Source organism: Columba livia, chromosome 9, assembly GCF_036013475.1.
Source record: "Columba livia isolate bColLiv1 breed racing homer chromosome 9, bColLiv1.pat.W.v2, whole genome shotgun sequence".
NCBI lineage: Eukaryota > Metazoa > Chordata > Aves > Columbiformes > Columbidae > Columba > Columba livia.
In genome coordinates, this window is record NC_088610.1 from 1265619 (window position 1) to 1286286 (window position 20668).

A 20668-nucleotide genomic window follows, 5' to 3' on the forward strand; every position below is an offset into this window, starting at 1 on the left:
CAGTCGGCAGCTGCCAGCAGCGCCTGTGTTCACTGTGAGCACAAAGGAGGCCGGGTCCCCGCTCCCCCCTTCCCCATCCCCCCGGGGTCCTGCTGGGGGTCCCGGGAGCCCCCGCTGCCAGCCTGGCCATGGGGGGCATGTAGGGGCTGGTGCAGCCGGGCAGAGCAGAACTGATGGCCATCGCTGCTCCGTAGGGACTGGCTGGCGAGTGGATGGTTCTCCAGCCGGCCAGGCTGCCGGCTCAGCACTTTGTGGTCCAGCGGCTGGGGCCAGCGCTTGCAGCATGTCTGCAGTGATTTAAACCCACGACCAGGAGCAAACCTGCAGCGGGAGAGAGAGGCAGCTGCTGCTGGCGGCTCGGCATGAAGGAACAGCTTCATCTTTGCTGAAAGCACCTGAGCGGACGGATGCTTTTGTCTGAACAGCAGCAAATATCACAAGGGGAGAGCTGAGAGTGAGCTGAAACCTGCTCTTGTGCTTCCTTTTTCAAGTTCGGGGCTTCTCTCCTCCCGGCATTGCAGCTGAGACCCAGGAGACCCCCCTGCTGCTTCGGCTGCTTCTGTGAGGTCAAGGTTGGCAGGTCCCGGGCAGCAATTGGGACCGAACCCGGGGTGGCCGGGGGCTCCGGCTGCGACCTGGACGGTGACTGAGGCGGCACCGAGGGCGCGATGCAAGTGTCCATCGCCTGCACAGAGCACAACTTGAAGAGTCGCAATGGTGAAGACAGGCTCATCAGCAAGCAGAACACCACTACCCCCAACGTAGTGAATGCAGCCCGGGCCAAATTCCGGACAGTGGCAATTATTGCTCGCAGTTTGGGAACGTTCACCCCTCAGCACCACATCTCATTGAAAGAATCCACCGCCAAGCAAACGGGCATGAAATATAGGTATGGTCACGGTGTCGGTCTTTGTTCCCTTGCAGTGCAATAGCTCTGTACTTTGCTGCTAAAGGATTGTCTGTCTGGATGCAGCTGGCTTTGCAGAGGAGCTCTCTGCTCAGGTTATTAATAGATTTTTAAACTTGTGCATAGCTGAGTAGCATTTGGGTGCTCATGTTTTTGCAGGCATATGTATTTGTGACTTTATAAGAAACCCCACTTGCCTGGGCAGATTATATACAACACTGTGAATTTATGACAGTGGTGTTAAGATGGTTTCTATGAAGTGCTCAGTATAACTTACATTGGTACTAATGAGAAGAAAAATCAATTAGCAAAGCGTGTTTGAAGCTGGTCGGGAAAAGTTCATTTACAGCATGTTGTATGGAGCGAAAAGCAGCATCTGCCTTGGGTACCATTTCATCACGGTGACCGCGTACCGACTTTTCACCTGGTTTGCTTAGCGGAGATGAGATCACAGCCAGTTTTGAGGGAAATGCAGTAAAAAAGAATGCAAGGCATTCTTACAGAATGCCTCATGCATCTCACAAATCAGTATTCCAGCAGGAAAAACAATGAATGGCTGTGACTACCAGCTGAAGTGCTCGGTGTGGGCAGCTGATGAGCTTCTGTCACGCCTTCAGCTGAAAAAGATGAGGATTTCTGTGACTTTGGCTGTTGGGTTTGCCCGTTCAGGATGTCCCTTTTGGCAGCTCAGGGGTGACATTATGGGGACGGGAGAAGGGCAGAGCCTGGGGGTATTCTGCACCCCCTCCCTGCCCTGAGCACCCCAATGCGGAGCCGGTGTGGGGTGTCCCCATGGGCAGGGTGTGGGGACAGTGCTGGGGGGCTCAGGGCTCTGGGAAACTTCAGCCCTGCTCGTTCCCAGGCCATGGAATAACACCCGACATCCCTGCGGATGGGGGAGCAGCGTGGGACGGGGGGCAGTTTTGCAGTTACACTGATTTTTATGGTCCTTGGGAGCGATGCAAAGCCCGGCTGGTCTGAGCGCAGCGATGTGAAATTCAAGCGTGTGTGGCTCAGGCAATTCTGTAGTTCTGAAAACTGCAATATGAACTCTCCAGGAACCGCATAGATGGGGCGTATGGAAGCAGAGTGAATTGGGTGCTCAGATCTAATTTGCTGTGAGTTGTTGGAAGGGCTGATCAATAGCACAGACCTTTGCTGGAACACAAGCCCGGCCTTCCCCGCTGCTTGTTCCCATCGTTGGGCCACGACCAACTTTTAGCAGGAGTGCTGGGTGCTCCCACCACTTGCTCCCTGGTGTGGTGTTGGCCGAAATGCTCATTAATGTGAATAATATCTCCTGGAGCGAGGTCCCAGCCCCTAGAGCACTGGGGGGCTCCTGGGCAGGCTCAGTGCCCCGGGCTGCTCCTGGGGTGGCGAGGACAGTATTTGGGGGTCCTGTCTGACTCTCAAAATCACAGTATCACAGTATCACAGTATGTTAGGGACTGGAAGGGACCTCAAAAGATCATCTAGTCCAATCCCCGTGCTGGAGCAGGAACACCTAGGTGAGGTCGCACAGGAACATGTCCAGGCGTGTCACTATAACTCACCCTTTAATGCGATCCCGGCGAAGCAGGGGCTGGTGGAGCAATGCCAGACGGGTCTGCCTGTGACCCCGCTCCCCTCCCGCAGCTCTGCCCAAGCCATTGTGCCTCCCTGCCTCAGTTTCCCCCTTGTGCATGTCTGTGGGAGAAGTGTCTTTGATCAGGTCAATCAGAGACATGATCTCTGTGGCTTCTGCTCATTAGGCTTACAGACACCGTGTGCTAATTGTCAGCAGTTATCTCTGCTGATTTCCCGCGGGGTCCCAGCACTATCAGTGCACCGACACGCCGGGTAATTATGATTCTATGCTGCCCACATGGCACAAACGCTCCTGCAGCCTCCAAAGTTGGGCCTTTGTAAATCCTTTCGGGCTTATTTCTAGATAAGGCTTCATTACTGAGGGCTGGATTCCCAGGGGTGTTCAGCACAGCCCCCCCGGCTGCCTGGGAAATTACATCAGCAATAGCATCTTGTCTGTGACAGGGCTGATGTTTTATCTTTATGACTAATCCCTGTTTCTGCTCCCAAATCTCTCCGTATCTCAGGCTGGTTTCTCCCCCAAGAGCAGAAGTGAAGGGGAATTTGGAGGAAGAGCTAAGCAAAGCTCTGGGCTCAGGCGCAATGCTGCTGAATTGGGATAACCTTTAGTGAGGCCAGACACCCACCAAGGGCGATGGAGCCGGTGTTTGTGCTCATCCCTGGGCCTGGTCCCTCAGTCCGAGGAAAATCCAGTGCCCAGAGAAGCCAAAGGCCTTTCCCAATAATCCTGTGAAGTCCTCAGCTCCCTTACCTTTGGAGCTGAAGTCCTTCCCGATTCATTTTCTACTTGAATGACATCCCCAATGCTGAGCTGTACAGCGTGTGCTCATGAAAACGACACACTAGCCAATCTGCCCCTTGTTTTACACTGAAAACGCTGATAGCTGCTCCTCCATTGCCCCCAAGGGATGCTGTAACCCCCAAGGGATGCTGTGACCCCCCCAGGGCTGTCCCGCAGCTCCCACATCGCTCCTGGGATGCCTCCGACCCCGTCTCTGCCTTTTCTGGTGCTCCCGGTGCCACTGGGCTTATGTAAAAAAGATCGACGGTGACTACGCCTGTGATGGGGTGAGGGCAGGAGAGGACCCAGCTAGGGGGCTTTTCACCAAACGACGTGATTCTGGCCCCGTTCCAGCCCAGAGCCCCAACTGGAATATAAAAGACAAAGTTTAGAGGGATAAATACATTCATCAGGGAACATCTGCAGATATTAGGGCTCAGGTGCGCTCCCGCGGTGTTCGTCCGAGCAAAACCTCAGCTTTGCATTTGCACAACCTCGTTTCGCTGACTCCTTGTCGGTTGTGCCATCAGCCAGCTGGGACCTCCCCAGACGCCACCTCTGCTGTCACCGCTGGGGACAGCCTCCGCTGCCGCTGACAAAACGGGGAGAGGGGCTGTTCCCTTTCATCCCTTTTAGTACTCCACAGCCTGCCCAGATGCTCGGGGAGAATATTTGGGATCACTTCAAGTCTTCCCTTGCAAATGCTGTAGTTGCAGCTCTTGGCTCGGGGCATCGCAATCTGCTGCGCTGCTGCTGGGAACAAAGGAGGGATTTTTGCATCCCTCTGGTGCGGGAAATGGGAGGAGGGCTGGCAGGCTGGTGCTTCACCTCTTTTGGACCACCAGAACGTCACAGTCTTCTTCTCCCTCCCTAATCTGCTATTTTAAAAATGTATTATCAGTCCAATTCAAGCTGTCTGTAGAGGGAATCCAGCCCTGATCCTGGCGTGCGAGGCTGTTCAGGACGTGCCACGGCCACCACAGAGAACAACTTCTCCAGCTGAGACTTGTACCAGCCGTCCTGCACTCATGCTATTCTGTGATTCTATGATTCTATGATTCTATGAGTCTATGATTCTATGATCCTATGATCCCGGCAGCTTTGCTATCATGCAAGATACAGGGCAAAGCCAGGGCCAGAGCATCCCAGCTCCCCAAGCCCGGTCTATGTCCAGGATGTGACAGGGAGCTCAGCTCCAGCTCCAGCTGCTGCGCTGCCGATTCAGGGCTGTCAGCAGTTCAAAAATAGCCTTTTGTGAGAGCTCTGCCCACACACGGGCACCAGGGACCCAATTTACAAAGCTCAACTATCTATTTGTGTTTGTAAATAATTGATGGTGGCAGCTTTGACCATTAACTCCAGTGCGAGCCTAAACAAAAGAATTTTATCTGCAAAGGCAATCCAGAGGAGTTAATAGTCTGAGCTCAAAATGTGGCCAGTGCAGAGCCCTGGGGCAAGCTGTGGAGGGGATGTGCACCGTCCCTCGGAGGGGACACCCATCCCTCCTGCCCAATGCGGGATCATAGAATCACAGAACAGTTTGGGATGAAGGGACCTTCCCAGCTCCCCCAGTTCCCCCTGCCATGAGCAGGGACATCTTCACCAGCTCAGGTTGCTCAGAGCCCCGTCCAGCCTGGCCTGGGATGTCTCCAGGGATGGTTCATCCACCACCTCTCTGGCCAACCTGGGCCAGGCTCTCACCACCCTCAGGGCCAACAATTCCTTCCTCATGTCCAGCCTGAATCTCCCTCCTTTAGTTTAAAACCATCACACCTTGTCCCGTTGCTACAGACCCTGCTAAAGGGTCTGTCCCCATCCTTCTCGCATGCCTTGTCGGGCATTAGCAACAGGGGCAGAGCTGTCAGGAGGTAATTAAAGCCATAATTAAACCTTGTCCCTTCTGGGTCAGGTCTGTGTAGGGACCTGCCCCGCTGCTGCAGGCGCTGTGTGGGAAATAACACTCCTTGCGGCCACTGCGTATTGGATGTGCAAGGGTTGTGTGCTATGCTTTGTATTTTGCAAGGTCTGGAGCAGCTTTACAACCCCAGACCTTTCCTGGCCACCCAGGAGGTGCCACAGTGCTCAGACACAGGGGGTGCTCAGTGTGCACGGGGGTGCTCAGTGTGCACAGGGGTGCTCAGACACAGGGTTGCACAGTGTGCACAGGGGTGCTCAGTGTGCACAGGGATGCTCAGACACAGGGGGTGCTCAGTGTGCACGGGGGTGCTCAGTGTGCACAGGGGTGCTCAGACACAGGGTTGCACAGTGTGCACAGGGGTGCTCAGTGTGCACCGGGATGCTCAGACACAGGGGCTGCTCAGTGTGCACTGTGGTGCTCAGAGTGCACAGGGATGCTCAGACACAGGGGCTGCTCAGTGTGCACAGGGGTGCTCAGTGTGCACAGGGGTGCTCAGTGTGCACTGGGATGCTCAGTGTGCACAGGGGTGCTTAGTGTGCACAGGGATGCTCAGACACAGGGCTGCTCAGTGTGCACTGTGGTGCTCAGTGTGCACAGGGATGCTCAGACACAGGGGCTGCTCAGTGTGCACAGGGGTGCTCAGTGTGCACAGGGGTCCAGAGGTGACCGAGCTGTCAGGACACACAGAGCTGCTGCCTCTCTGTCCCCTCTCCCAGAGCAGGGGGCACGGCTGGGACCTGTGGCTTCCTGCACTTACAGCAGTCCCGGTACAGGGGGGCCTGGCCAATCCTTCTCTTGTTTGGGACTTTTTTGGGCTCGTTGCCCGTGCTGCTGACCAGGCTGAGGGACCTTCAAGTGTCCCCGGTGGCACCGAGGCCGTGCCATGGCCACGTTCCAGCTGAGGTCATTGCATCCTGCTGGCTACACATTCATCAGCACTTCGATGACATTTTTCTTCACCGTGTGCCTGAAATTGTGGATTATTGTTGAAGAGCATGAATAAAGTGCTGCTGATGCATTGCACAGCATTGGTGGGAGTGTTTCTCCGGTGGAGCTGGTGGGATGACTCTCTTCTCCCTCCCAAAAATGTAACCGTGTGTTTGATTTTGCCAGGGTCAGAGCAGCGCTCTGTTGGCTTCACACACCAACTGCAGACATTAAAAGGCACCATAAAAATACTACGGCACCAAGAATTCCTCATCCCACTTTTCTGCCTAAATAAGTATCCGCTGGCAAATATAATTAATGTGTGTAACAAGTATACAAATCTCAACCCCATACTTCTTCCAAGTAACAAGCGATAAGATGAGAGGGAATGGCCTCAGGTTGCTCCAGGGGAGGTTGAGGTTGGATCTGGGGAACAATTTCTCCCCCAAAGGGCTGTGGGGCATTGGAACAGGCTGCCCAGGGCAGTGCTGGAGTCACCATCCCTGGAGGCTTGGACAGACGGACATGAGGTTCTCAGGACATGGGGCAGTGCCAGGGGTGGGGGAACAGTTGGACCCCATGATCCTGAGGGTCTCTTCCAACCTAAATGATTCCATGATTCTATGACTGATACTGTTCTAACTCAAATCTTTCCAGGGCTGTGGGCAGCAGGTCCCAGCCCAGAGGGGAGCGATGATGCTCTGGAGCATCTTTGCTCCCAGGGCCATCAGGGTGGGCAGAAGCACAAATCTGCTCCTGAGGTCACCCCACGGGTTCCCTGTGTGGCTGCTGAGCACTTGCCCATGGGAAGAAACCTCTGCTGGGGGACACTGAGCCCTGTAAAGACCCAGAGCCATGTCTGAGATGTGTCATTAACATCAGGAAAATGACTTTCGCCTCCGTGATCACTGGCGGTTTCTTCCACTGCTTTGAACATACCCTAGGTGACCCGTGGGCTGGAAGAAAAGAAATTGCAACGCTTTTATTAAAGTGCAAATTTCTGATGTCGAAGCGTGGTATTATTAACGCCAGAATTGTGTTCTAAAGCAAAATTTGTGTGCAGATGCTGTGCACCACTCCTGGCTGTGCACCTGAAATAAGGCCGGGCTTACAGAGGTCAATAGCAAATGTCCAGCCTGACCAGTTTGGAAACGCACACAGGCTGGCAAATTAGTTTGGCAATAGAAGGTAAAGCTCTATGCTTTGTGAGGGGTGTAAGCGAAAGCAGGTATTTCTTAGCAGTGTGTCAGGAGTTGTATCTTCTTTTCCCTTGCACTGTACTACAAGCATCAACCATAATAATTCCCTCACGTATTTAGGAATCTGTGGTTTATTGAAGTCTTGCTGCAATTATGAGTAGTTTTAAGCACTCACATGCAAATGGTGCAATTATTTTTATATAAAAGTACATATTATTTCACTAGCTCTCCACATCAAGTTGATTTTTATGGCTCATTGTCTGATCTTCGTTTTATTGCTGTGAATTAAGACCAATCCAGTGAACAGAATGGATTTACACTGAACTCACAATGCGTTTTCCCCCAGGACTGTAGCTTATAATGGCTACGGAGAAGGCAGGAATAACTCAAAGGGGGAGGAAAAGGAACCAGCTGAGTAAACAAAATCTGTGCCGCTTTGTGCTGCTCCGGGTTCCTAATGGCTCTTTCCGTTTGTAGCTGCTCAGCGAGGTTGCGGCTTCGCTGGGAGCCGGATTTTTCTCGTCTTATTGCATTGATGCAAAAGCCACGTTTAACATTGCACTGTTAAAACCAGCGTAGAGTTTTAGATTTGAATTCACATTTACTTACTGTCTAATGATACGGTAGTGCCTGGAGTTACTCAAAGATACATTCACTCCCTGGCTTTTGTGCCTTCAGTAAATGAAGATTTTGCAGAACTCTGGGCTCAGTGTAAGCACTAAAAGTGTATAATATCTCCCCTTCCAGGTTTCAGAAAGAGCAAACTTCTTTTACCTTTTAAAGCAGACTACAAGGGTCTCTCAGAGTCCGGCTTTGCGGCCGGGGGAGTGATGCCCGCTGCTGCATCCCGGGATGCAGTGGTTTCTTCTGCTCGGGGCTCCTCCTTCTGCCCTGGAGACCCAGCCAGGCTGAGAACCTCCTGCCTCAACATCAGTTAACTGAAAAATGGATTTTTAGTCTCATTTCCAAGCGTTCTAACATTCTTCAAACAATATTTCTAACATTTCTGTGGCATGGCAACAAGCCAGGGCTCAGTCTGCCATCAACTCCCACCTCCAGGTTTTAAGTCCTGAGAGAGGGCGATGAGCAAAGGTGAACAAGATTGAAGTCAAGGACAAAGGGTGTTTTAAAGGGCATGCTTTTCATCTTGGGTTTGTTAAGCAGAAGCAAAGTGATGATATTTTAAGGAAGCTTTTAAATAATGCAATGGTGTTCTGGCGATGACCTGCACACCCCCTCTCACCGGTTATTGCAGGGCAGCAAGAAAGTCCAAAAAACATGCAGCCAACTGCAGAAAAATGTGGTTACTTAGAAGAATGTGGCTGAAAGGAGAAGTCACTAACCCCTGGTCGCTCGCTGTACTGTCCCCAGGCAAGACCTGCCCTGCTCCATTCCACCCACCCCAACCCTTTCCCGCAGCATGATGTTTTCATTTAAAATCCACACAACAACATTAATGCTTAAATGGACGGAAGAAAAGATGTAATGCAGGAACACCGCTAATTTAATTACTTGTGAAGCACGCAGTTTAAGATATTTAAAACGTATTATTTTTGCATGGCTGCTTTGGCAAAATCCAATTTGAATTTTGAGCACGCTTATTTTTGTTTTAGATTAACGTTGTAAACTGCCATCTGTAGAACATGTTTGTTAAGAAGTTAATTCTCAGCAAGGGAAAGAGAACACTCTGCATGAGGCTTGGAGTGAGCCCGGGGGTTAAAGCTGGGGTGACGTATTCCCGGTACAGGTCAGCGCACATCTCCCCTTTGCACCTTCTGCTCCAGCAAAACTTCCCCACTTTTCAGAAGTTGGAAAATATTTGACAAACTCAAGTCTGCTGGTGCATGGTGGGAGGGAAAAACCTGATGTGAAGTCAGGGGCTGGTGTGGATGGATCTTGCTAATGCACAGAGGGGTTGGGATGTCGTGTTCCTTATCCTGCCCCTGTTTATTGGGGTGGTCCAGGTGATGTTTCTGATGTTTCCCATCACTCTGCAGGAGCAGCTGGGAGGGGTTTGAAGGGCAGGGAAAAATTTAATGAAATATAACAAGGGCAAGTGTAGAGTCTTACGTCTGGGCAGGAACAACCCAGGTTCCAGTATAAGTTGGGGAATGACCTATTAGAGAGCAGCGTAGGGGAAAGGGACCTGGGGGTCCTGGGGACAGCAGGGTGACCATGAGCCAGCACTGGGCCCTTGTGGCCAGGAAGCCAATGGTACCTGGGGTGGGTTAGAAGGGGGTGGTCAGTAGGTCAGAGAGGTTCTCCTGCCCCTCTGCTCTGCCCTGGGGAGACCACACCTGGAATATTGTGTCCAGCTGTAGCCCCTCAGTTCCAGCAGGACAGGGAACTGCTGGAGAGAGTCCAGCGCAGCCATCAAGATGCTGAAGGGAGTGGAGCATCTCCCGTGTGAGGAAAGGCTGAGGGAGCTGGGGTTCTGGAGCTGGAGGAGACTGAGGGGGGACTCGTTCCAGGGGATCAATAGGGAAAGGGTGAGTGTCGGGAGGATGGAGCCAGGCTCTTCTCGGCGACAACCAATGATAGGACACGGGGCAATGGGTGCAAACTGGAACACAAAAGATTCCACTTAAATATGAGAAGAAACTTGTTGGGGGTGAGGGTGGCAGAGCCTGGAACAGGCTGCCCAGGGGGGTTGTGGAGTCTCCTTCTGTGCAGACATTCCAACCCGCCTGGACACCTTCCTGTGTAACCTCATCTGGGTGTTCCTGCTCCATGGGGGGATTGCACTGCATGAGCTTTCCAGGGCCCTCCAACCCCTGACATTCTGGGATTCTGTGATTCTGTGTGAAGGTGTTTATTCCTAAGCAAACCCATTTCAGTTGATCAGAAGCTGCTCTCTATCCGCGTTCTCCGCTGCTGCGCTCGCTGTGTGCCCAGGGGGGGAGAAAGGGAGCAGGAATACAGCAGCCCCTGTGGCGATGTGGTGGCCCTGGGTGTGCAGGAGACATCGTGGCCTTTTGGAGCAGGTTGTGCCCTGTCTGTGTGTGCGGGGTCACTAGGGGGTGGCCGGGGGGGACACGCTTCACCGATGCTTCCCACTGGTCCCCAGCGCGTCGCTGCCACCGCAGCATCCACGGTGGGAGCTGCAGCTTCAGCAAACTGAGACTTGCTCCTGAGGGTATCCAAAAATATCACACATTGTTTTAGTGCTATAAAATGTCCTGGCAGGCAGGCGGGAGTGGGGAGCAGTGCTTGGGGTCCAAGATGCCACCCCCGGGGTGGCCGGGTGCTGGGTCAGGGCTCTGCGCCACCGCGCACAAGAGGCTCGGCAGCTGTTTTCTGGCAAAGTTCTGCTCACAGAACAAGCAGAAATCATCCATGGGAGACAAGACTTGAGGAACAGGAGCAGCAGGAAGCTCATTGGAAAAGCCGCAACCAGCCTCAGGAGTACTTAAAATCTGTCCGAAATGTCCTTTCTCTCTGAAAGGGTAAAAGTCCCACACAGCAATTAAAACAAAAAATCAGTTATTTTTTCACAGTGCTCTTCCTGCTTGTTTTTTGAATAGCTCGTGCAAATAGCTGTTACCTAAACACTTCATCAAGAACGAGTTGCCCTCGGAAGCGAGCGCTCCCGTTCCCAGCCCGACCCGCTGCGGGTGCTCCCGGCTGCACATTTTCTTACAGTTGCTCAGATTCTTTCCCCTCCGGTAGTTTTGTGGTTTGGTCAGAATCAGCCTCTCCTGTTTATGGAGAAAATCTGTGTTTTCCAGTTTCAGCTCATCCAATCACTTCGGTTTAGTGACTAATACTTTCCAAGGTGGGTCAATGGATGGGGAAGAAAAAACTAGTGATGGGGTTTTAAATGTTTTATTTTACCTCCTTCAGGCTGAAGTAGTAATGAAATGAGAGAAAATAGCATCTATTATTTACAAACCTATGGGATGTGTCAACTAGTGACAGCACAGTCAACACCTGACACATAGATCTGATCTGCTTACTAATTTCCTGCATGAATGAAGTGGACTTGACCTGGCATTGGAACAGGAATAGGTGCGTGTTCCAGGCTTGCTGGGTCTGAGCACATGGGGTCAGGTGCCACTGAAGGGTGACGGGTGGATTAATCAGGTACAGGTATGATACAGAGCTCCCTGCACCTCTCTTATTTCTGGAAATAACTTGATTCATTCACATCCTTTAGGAACTGCAAGATGTATATATATATATATATATATACGTGTGTATATATATATATATATATATTTTTTTTTTTTTTTACAAGGATAATGTAATTCCCTCAGACATTTGAAATTCTGCACTTTAACAGCCTCACTGCAGAATGACAAATGTTTTTCCCTTTCCTCTCTTGCATCCTCGGGTCCCACGGCTGACGAACCGCGGTGGGGGAGGCAGAGCCGTGGGCTGCGCATCATTCCAGGATGCGGTTGCTGGAATCAGAGCCCCCCAGCAGAGTTATTCCCCTGGGAATGTCAGTGCCAGCGCTGCCCCCGCTCCGGCATCCCCGCTGGGATATAGACATGTGCAGCTGCAAACTCTTTGCAGCTGTTCCTGGTGTAAGAGGCCACCTGGGCAGCGGGTGTCCCTGGGGACCGGCTGCATCCCAGAGGGGCAAGTGGCCTGGAGCTGGGGCGGGAGGGAGGGAGCAGGAGCATTGCGTGCGGGAGCCTCATCCGCAGCGTGGCTCGTGTGCGGGAGGCTGAGCATGCCGGCACAGCTGCCAGAACCCATCTATTTTGCCTTCTCTACAGTTTGATGTGTCATCGGCAACTTCTCTGAGGATGCAGCCAAAGAATAAAAAATTCTGGGGAGTTTCAGCTGAAGGATGAACCTACACACCCAGTGCACCACGGTGGTGAGGGATGAGTTGGGAAGTGTGAGGAGAGCCAAGGAACAGAGGACAGATGTCATTTAGGCACCTGCTTGTCCCCTCGCACTAGCCGTGCCTGGGCTGGCTGCCCTCCTGCCGCCGAGATGGAGTTTCCATCAGCCAGACTCACCTCCTGGCTTTGCTGCTGTGCACAGGATCACAGAATCATTTAGGCTGGAAGAGACCCTCAGGATCATGGAGCCCAACCCTTAACCCACCCCCGGCACTGCCCCATGTCCCTGAGAACCTCATGTCCGTCTGTCCAGGCCTCCAGGGATGGTGACTCCAGCACTGCCCTGGGCAACCTGTTCCAATGCCCCACAGCCCTTTCCGTGTTAGTTTTCAGCTGATCAATCCTGTCCTGTCTTGCCTCTGCATATATTCTGCTAGTTATGGGTTTGGTTGGTTGGTTGGTTTGGTTTGGTTTGGTTTCCTATTTTATATTGTTGACTTAGCAGCATCACTGCTGCAGTAGTGGGGACTGTCACCAACTCCCCCAAACCCCATTTTACTGCGTTGGGGACCACAGTGCAGCCACCACCTGCCACGGCGCTACAGAAACCCGGCCAGGAAGGAAGATGCTCAGAAGAGCACCTGGGACTGTCATCCATCCACTTCCCTCTGAAATAACTTTGAGAAGCAGCATTCCTCCTGGTGTATCTTTACCACGCTGCTGCAGACACACCTGATTAAAATCAAATCCTGTTTTATTTTTATAACATCTTAGGTAGAAGAGACTACAAAGCAGTTTGCAAAGCAGCAAATATAAGCACAGTCAAACACTGCAAGTATAAGAATGAATGTTAGAGAGCATTTAAGTATGTATGTGCTCAACCAAAGAAATAGATGTATGTTTTAAGCTTGCTCAAGTATCTGTTGAGGCGTCCACACTAGTCCAGCCTCTTCTACAGCTCTGCATGTTCATCTGTGCTTCTTATAATCTGAAAATAGAACTAAAGATTTCCTGAAATTAGGAAAAAATAACCATCAGTACTTGATCAAAGACAGGGGTAGCTCTGTCTTCGCTGCAGCTTTACAACATGGACCGGTCCTTGCCCCTTGTCCCTGCATGGAGCCTTTGCTCCGTGTCTTGCTCTGAGCATCCCGAGAAGCATCGCGCCCGTTTTCATAGCATCACCCCACATGGAGTGCAGTGCAGTGATTTGCACCTGCGCGTACCCAACGCTTGCCCGGGGTGTGCAGGTGGCCAAGCGGCACACGGATCTCCTGCTTCCATCTCTGCACATGCACACGGGTTTAAAATACCTAAACCAGCGGCAAGCTGTGATTCTGCATCACTGCAATTACTGCTAATACAGGCGGTAATTTAGTGAAAGCTGCTGTGCGTGTTGTGAAGTGTTTTGTTTGCAAAATGGGAGACAGAAACCATTATTTTTCTCTCTTCCCACCCACACCACTTAGAGACAACCTCCTGCCGCCGGAGCTTGCTGAGGGGCAACTACTGCTTGTGGAAAATCCGTAGGTCTTTTTGAGCTGATGAAGCAAAGTGAAATCCAGCCTTAAAAGCAGGAAACCAGTGGAGTTAATTAAAGAAGAGAATTAACACCTCCATGGTGCCTCACCCTTGGTGCTCAGCAGCACTCTGGGGGCTGTTGGAGACCGATGAATCGTAACAAATCACAGAATCATAGAATCACAGGATGATTTGGGTTGAAGGGACGTTCCCAGCTCCCCCAGTGCCCCTGCCATGAGCAGGGACATCTTCACCAGCTCAGGTTGCTCAGAGTCCCGTCCAGCCTGGCCTGGGATGTCTCCAGGGATGGTTCATCCACCACCTCTCTGGCCAACCTGGGCCAGGCTCTCACCACCCTCAGGGCAACAATTCCTTCCTCATGTCCAGCCTGAATCTCCCCTACGTAGTTTAAACCATCACCCTTTGTTCTGTCACTGCAGGCCCTGCTGAACAGGGCAAGATGCTGCGGTTGTTCCCCACTCTGCAGGGCGCGGGCGAAGGACGTCGCGGTGCTGCCGCGGTAGAGGGCGATCAGAAGGGGCCTCTCCCTCCACTGGGGCTGTTGTTGTTACTTGAAACAGCCCCTTTGTTTTCAGGGAAGAAATTACATATTTTATTCTTTTCTCAGTGCAAAAAGAACGGTTCTGGAGCCCTAATGGGGATGTTTCTAAGCAACGTTGTTTTCCCACCGCCAGCTTCAGGAACAGTGACTTTTTATTCTTTTACATTTTTGTAGCAATAAGATAAACCGTCTGCAGTTTAAATGCAGGAAAATCTTGTCATGGTTCCCCCAGTTTTGCTTAATGGGGTGGGCGGGGGGCTGTATCGGCGCCATGGGGCTCACCCCACACCCATGGGGTGCGAGGAGGGTTGTGCTGTGCTCAAGGTGCCCCCCACCCACAGTCCCTCAACCTGGTGGCCCCCAGGGGCTTGTGAAATGGGGCTCTGGGTGGTCACCCACCACCGGGGCTGCTTCAGGAGGAGCAACTCGTGTGGGAACCATCCCCTCGGTGTGAGTATTTCTGGTAGAGGTTGGCTTCTGTGGGCAAACCCACCAACACAGAGCAATGAAACTGTGGCTGGAACAAGTGAAAAACAGCATTATCTGATTTCTGTTGAGAGCTTCTAAGTCTGATGATTCTTCTGTGGGTGTGGAGTTGAAAATGTTTTAGTCATTGTGTGTGTTATTGCAGAGATTTTATTTAAAACTTATGTTTTTCTGTAGAGAAACCTCTCTCCCTTTCTCTGTCTCATTCCTGATAGACAGACAGATAGATGGATAGGCAGACAGATGGGCAGACAGACAGGCAGATAGGGTGGTCATCCTGGTGCCATTGTACAGATGGGAGCAGTGGAAGGTGATAAGCTCAAAGCAGGGTTTGCTCAACACACCCCAGACTGAAGCTGAGCTGCTCAGCAGCCTCATCTTTCAAGCAGCCCAACCATCACTTACTGCTTTAAAATCTTATACTCGTTGTTTTTAGCCACCACCAAACATGAGGTTGTTGTGGAGACATTTCCAGGCTGGCTGGGTGCAGGGTGGGGGGAACTGTCAGAACGCAGAGCTGGGATCCCAAACTCTCCACCCTCCAAACGACCAAGGATGACAGCAAAGTAAACCTCCCACCTGGATAACCATAATTGCTTTGTCCCTCAACAACAGGAGGAGCTGCTTGCAGGTTAATGAGTTGCTGAAGCAGCACAGGTGGCTCAGCCCATAAATCCCTGCTGGGGCAGGGGGTGCTGGCTCTGCCTCTCTGGAGGTTCAAGCTGCTGCTTTTTCATCTGTGATGGGAAGCAGCAGGTACTGGGTGATGCTGCAGTGGTGCTGGGAGGGTAACAGTGAAGGTTGTCTTAAAGAAGGGAATTAGTCTTCCCTGCTGCCTGTTGATGTGTGAGGAGAAAGGGGTTTGCTCTGCAGTAGGGCTGGGTGCTGGCTCCTGGTGTGGTTTTGCCCCCCCCCTTTGCTGGCTGTGGCTCTGGAGGGATGGGGAAAGCTGGTGGTGCTGGAGCATGGGGACCAGGCTTTGTGTCCACTGCTGGCTGCAGCTGCCTCTGGTGCTGTGTTTGCTGCCATCGATGGGCTCTCTCACGGATTCTCCCTGTGCTAGAATTGATCAAAAGTGAATAATTACAATCTCTTTCTGCCCTGTGCCGCAAGAGAAAAATGCCACTCCTGCCATATGGTGTGGGCTGCTCTGTAAATGTATTTTCTCCCCTTTTCTTTTAATTAGGAGACTGTCAGCCCTGCAGATCCTCCAGACCCGGCTGGGTGCCGATGTGCCACACCACTGCCCGCACGGTGCCGGTGGCAGATGTGGCCCTGGCCTGTGGTGACTCTTTGCTGCTGGGAATGGGGGGTGTGGGAGGACATGGGTGTCACTGTGTGTAGGTTTGGGGGCCCCACCACCCCCAGGAGGCACCCAGTTCCCACCCAAATGTGAGGCTTCACATGCAGGAGCTGAGTTAGTTGCTTAATTAACACCCTGTCCTGTAGCTGCCTGGGTGTGCAAAGCCTGGCTCAGGGTGGGTTCAGCTGCTGCTCATCCCAGGGGACACCGAAGTGCTTGGCTACAAAACAGGGACCTTCCCCTTGGCCAAGACCCCCACACCTTGCTGGAGCGGTGCGAGGTCTGGGGCATCATGAGAGCTGTGCTGTTATGTGTTGTCTCATCCATGGATAGTCATAAAAATGTCCCTGTGGTGGGTTTTTTTTTTCCAAATCTTCCCTCTGGACACCTGCTGGAGCCAAGCCTTGTCCTCCCCACGGCCCTGCTGCTCCTCGGCTTTCCTCTTACAGCTCCCTGGGACCCCCATATAGAAATCACATATTCCTTTTGGTCTCGTTCAGCTCTGACTGCACTGTCAGCACTTACCCTCACAAGAAAATAATTAATCTACAAGTTACCATAAAAGCCATTAAGGAGGCATTGAGTGAGCACAGAGGCAAAATGAGGATTGGGGAGTTTTTCAGGTCTTTCAAAATCCTCGCTGCTGTACCATGTTAATGAGGTTTAAGCGGGGGCTGGACCGGACACTGCTGGTTTAAGGCAGGGTCTGTGTGCAATTTCACTTGAAAAGGTTTTCCTCAGCTTGGCAAGACGAGCCCTTAATGGCCATGGGATTATAATTGGCCACTCTCATGTACCCTGTGAGTTAATTGAGACAGCAGCATCATAGGGAAATACTGTTTTTTCAGCCAGAAATGGTTTAATATTGCTTAAAAAGCTGGCTTAAGCAGAGGAGATCTGGAAGAGGCTTGCAAATAGCTGTTCCAGTGCAAAGGCTTTTGCAGGGGTGCAGTGGAGTGGAATTGAGGGATGAAGAGCTTTGAAATCCCGTGGAAACTTCCAAATAAGAGGAAACAGCAGAGTGTGTCTGGAGGCAGCAGCTGGCGGAGCAACGGGACAGCGGGATTGCACCAAGGTCGCTGCTGGGTTGAGGTGGGCAATATTGGTTAATATTGGGCAATGTTGGTTAATACTGGGCAGGATCTCAGCTGTGCTGCCGGTATCCCCAGGGTGGCTGTGGCCTCAGGGGACAGTGGGGGTTGTCCCCCCCAAATGGCACCAGCTGTGCTGAGATCTCAGCTGTCATCGTGTCCTCCTAGGGATGGGGGTGCCTGGACACCCCAGTGGAATTTATTGTGCAATTTATTATTGTGCAATTTATTATTCCTCAGTGAGATGAGCCTGGCTGCTGTGTGTGGAAACAGGAAAACAAACCAACCCACACCACTGGGCTGTTGTGGCTTTGTCCTTTGTGCCCCTTTGCATTCCCAGCCTGAGCCACCGTGTGCTTGTGACACCCCAGCCCGTCACATGTTCTGAGTTTGTTTTTATAGAGCTATTCCATACAGTAAACACTCATATAACGTTGTTATATGCAGATTTGTTGTCAAAGAATGGATTTTTAGGTAATCTTTAGTGCTTCTGGGGCACCGCTGCTGCAGGGGTGATCAGGGAGGTTGCATGGTAGCTCCAATAAGGCTTTTAATGGAAGAACTTACAGGCAGGTGAAAACTTTCCAAGTGACTTGTAAGTCTTCTCCACCAGCACAGGGGCTGTTTCAGGCTTGTGGGTAGCCAGCAATGCTATGGGATGGTAATCCCATCAAATATCTTTCCTGAGAAGGAGTTAAATGGGTTTAGAATTACTGCGCAGTCAAATTATTCTCACTGCTAATTAATTTCAACTGTAAATCTTGGGTTATTCTCTTAACCAAAATTAGCATTTCAAACACAATCTAATCTTTCCATGTGGACACATTATAAGGAAAAATCCCCTGGGAGTGCATTACATCCTTCTTTTTTCCTGAGACTCTCGAAAAGCTGTTTGTTTGCTTTTTTCCCTGCATTTTTGTATTGGGCTTTATCCCAGATGCCTTTTGTTGCCCTCATCACCCCTCCGTATTTCTGTGGAATGCGTTATTCCTCTTTTCCCTTTGTGTCACTTTGTGACTTGTTGATGCTGAACCAAAGAGCTTTGGAAGCCAAAAGTTGCCACCTTGGCCTTTCTCGTGGATGATGAACCCTGGCTCCTCAAACATACGGTCAGCGGCTCTTACCCCTTGGCCAAAACAGACACATGTCTCCCTGTTGAGCACTTTCCTTGCGTTTGCCCACAGCTAAGTGACTGACAAGCAAAATGCCTTTTTTCTCTCTATTTTTCTCCCCAGTTTTGGAACTGAAGGCTTTTGCAGCCCTGAGCGTGTCCTGGGGCTGGATCCAGGCTGCTCTTCACATCCCTGCCCTGATTGGTGTCAGCCCCAGCTCATTTACCTGCTTGTTTCTAGCAAAATAATTAATTTGGACTTACTCAGCATTGCAGCTGGGTCCAGAGTCAAATTATCTTTTCTAATTTTTCCCATGCTTAAAAGCTAAGCGTGTGTTGGGTTTTGGTGGTGTTTGTTCTCCCCTTTTACAAATGAGCAGCTGTGGTGGGATGCAGGGAGCTGTGTGTGGTCCCCAGCCAGGGCTGGAGCTGCAGATACAGGGTGGTGTGTCTGCTGGAAGCAAGGGAGATGGGAATGGGAGTTGGTCACTGAAGCGAATCTGAGAGTGTTTTGTGCCCTAGAGCACAGGGCCCCGATAAGCTCAGCCCAGGCAGTGGCTCTGGGCTTTGCCGGCTAGGAAGAGGCACGAGCAGCCGAGCAGGGATTCTCCAGGTCTCTGTGCAGATGATGCGCCTTGAATCCTGCGGTCAGTTGGGGCAGGGGAGGTTTAGATTGGATATGAGGAACAATTTCTTCCCCAAAGGGCTGTGGAGCATTGGAACAGGCTGCCCAGGGCAGTGCTGGAGTCACCATCCCTGGAGGGTTGGACAGATGGACGTGAGGTTCTCAGGACATGGGGCAGTGATGGGGGAGGGGATAACGGTTGGACTCGATCTTGAGGGTCTCGTCCAACCGAAATGATTCCGTGATTCTATGACACCTGCTCAGCTGGGGAGCTGCCTGCTAGACCGCGGCCAAAAAACCCAGGTTCTTCCCAGGTGAAGTCCTTGCAACGCTGGGACTGCAGCTCTGAGCCTGAGGATGATGGAGGAGGCTGAAGGAGCAGATGCAGGGTGTGTGCAACTCTGCTGACAATACAGAAGTGAGAACTTCATTTTTTTTTTGTGAGAATCTGCCAAGTAGCAGAGGCGTTAAAAACCAGCCCTTCAGCCTTGCTGCCCTTTTGGGTCTCGGTGCTCCATACCACCGGGAAGGTGCCGTTCCCAGCCGACTGTGGGCTCCTGGCCTGGCAGGATTTGGCTAACACCTCCTTTCAGCCTTTTTCCTCCCAGGAATGTCCATTTGCACATTGTGAGCAGTTGTTTGGTGTTGGATGGTGTCAAGCAGCAGCTGCCGGGATGGGGATGTTGCCATGGATGGCGGCATCTTACAGTGGTCCCCCCCGCATCGCTGCCCATCAAACCCAGTCAAGAACCTGCATCTCCTTGGGAATGAATGCATTCTCTGCTTGGAAAAGCCTAGTCAAGGGAAATGTCGTCCCTCCCCACGCGCTGTTTTGGTACCTTAGTGTATTTTTAACAACATCCCGGAGTTGCAAGCTGTGTTTTCAATGAATCAGACATCCATCTCCCGCGCTCGTTAGCCCAGCGCAATCTGGCGAAGCTCCGGTGCTGTGGGGAGGGCTGTGTTGGCTCAAACTCCCGGCTGCGCAGGCTGGGAAAATGTCACCTTTGGTTTACACCAGGGAAGAACAGCGATCTTAAAACAGCATATAAGGCTCTTTGGGATTGTCTCCTTGCTGTCCCCTGCCCTGTTCGGGCACTGGGACAGGGCAGTAACTACTCCCTGGAGAAGGGAACTAGAAGAGAAAAAAGTAATTAAATTTAAAATGTGTAGTGCTAGAAAGAGCAGAAACAGTGTGTTGTGGCCCCTTCACAAAATAAATTAATGTCCTATAGGCTCTTAAAGTGTTGAGTGTGGCTATAAACCTTCTTTATTGAAGGTTTTGGTGACCTGGGTGCTTTCAGCCAGGCTTGCACAGCTCGTGCCATGGGAGCTGGGCAGTGATTTGTGGGGAGCAGTGCAATTGCTCCAGTGCTGCAAAGGGCAAGGGAAGCTGAGCATCAGCGACAGAGGCAAGATATCTGTGCTAATGAGAGAGGGGGAAAAAAATGTATGAAGGCTGATTTGTCACCAGCTGCTTCTAGGCTAGGCAAAGCGATCCTGAGGGATGGGAGGTTCCTGCGATGTCCTTTTGAATGGCTACTTCATCCCTCAGCATCACTGACTTCCCACTGCAAAAGCTGTTTGTTTTCTCTCGAAAGAGTGATGAAATAACACCAGCATCAGAGCCAGGGTTTGCTGCTCCTGCCATCTCGGTCGCTATCTGGGATGGTCCCAGTGCTGCTGTCCCCAGTGGTTTGCAGGGGCTGCTGCTGGTTCAGCGCTGGGGACTGAGCCGGTTAATTGTCTCGGATATGGGATTAGTGCAGCAGAAGCACAAAGAGCTTTTACTACCCAGTTACTTAGAAACCGATCATTGACTTTTTTTACTTGGCAATTTTGTAGCTTCTGGGC

The 20668-nt window shown here is 51.6% G+C and overlaps 1 protein-coding gene across 2 annotated transcripts in view; it reads left to right on the plus strand.

Annotated features, from left to right (window-relative positions):
- The window catches only part of KCNAB1 (potassium voltage-gated channel subfamily A regulatory beta subunit 1), a 61891-nt gene that overhangs the window by 15947 nt on the left and 25276 nt on the right, over window positions 1-20668 (plus strand). Inside the window, 1 exon segment of one of the 2 annotated variants that reach the window (NM_001282831.1) lies at window positions 669-889. The exons of the other annotated variant lie outside the window; for it this stretch is intronic. Within the exon segment in view, the coding sequence (NP_001269760.1) occupies window positions 669-889 (221 nt within the window). 2 annotated transcript variants of the gene reach the window in all.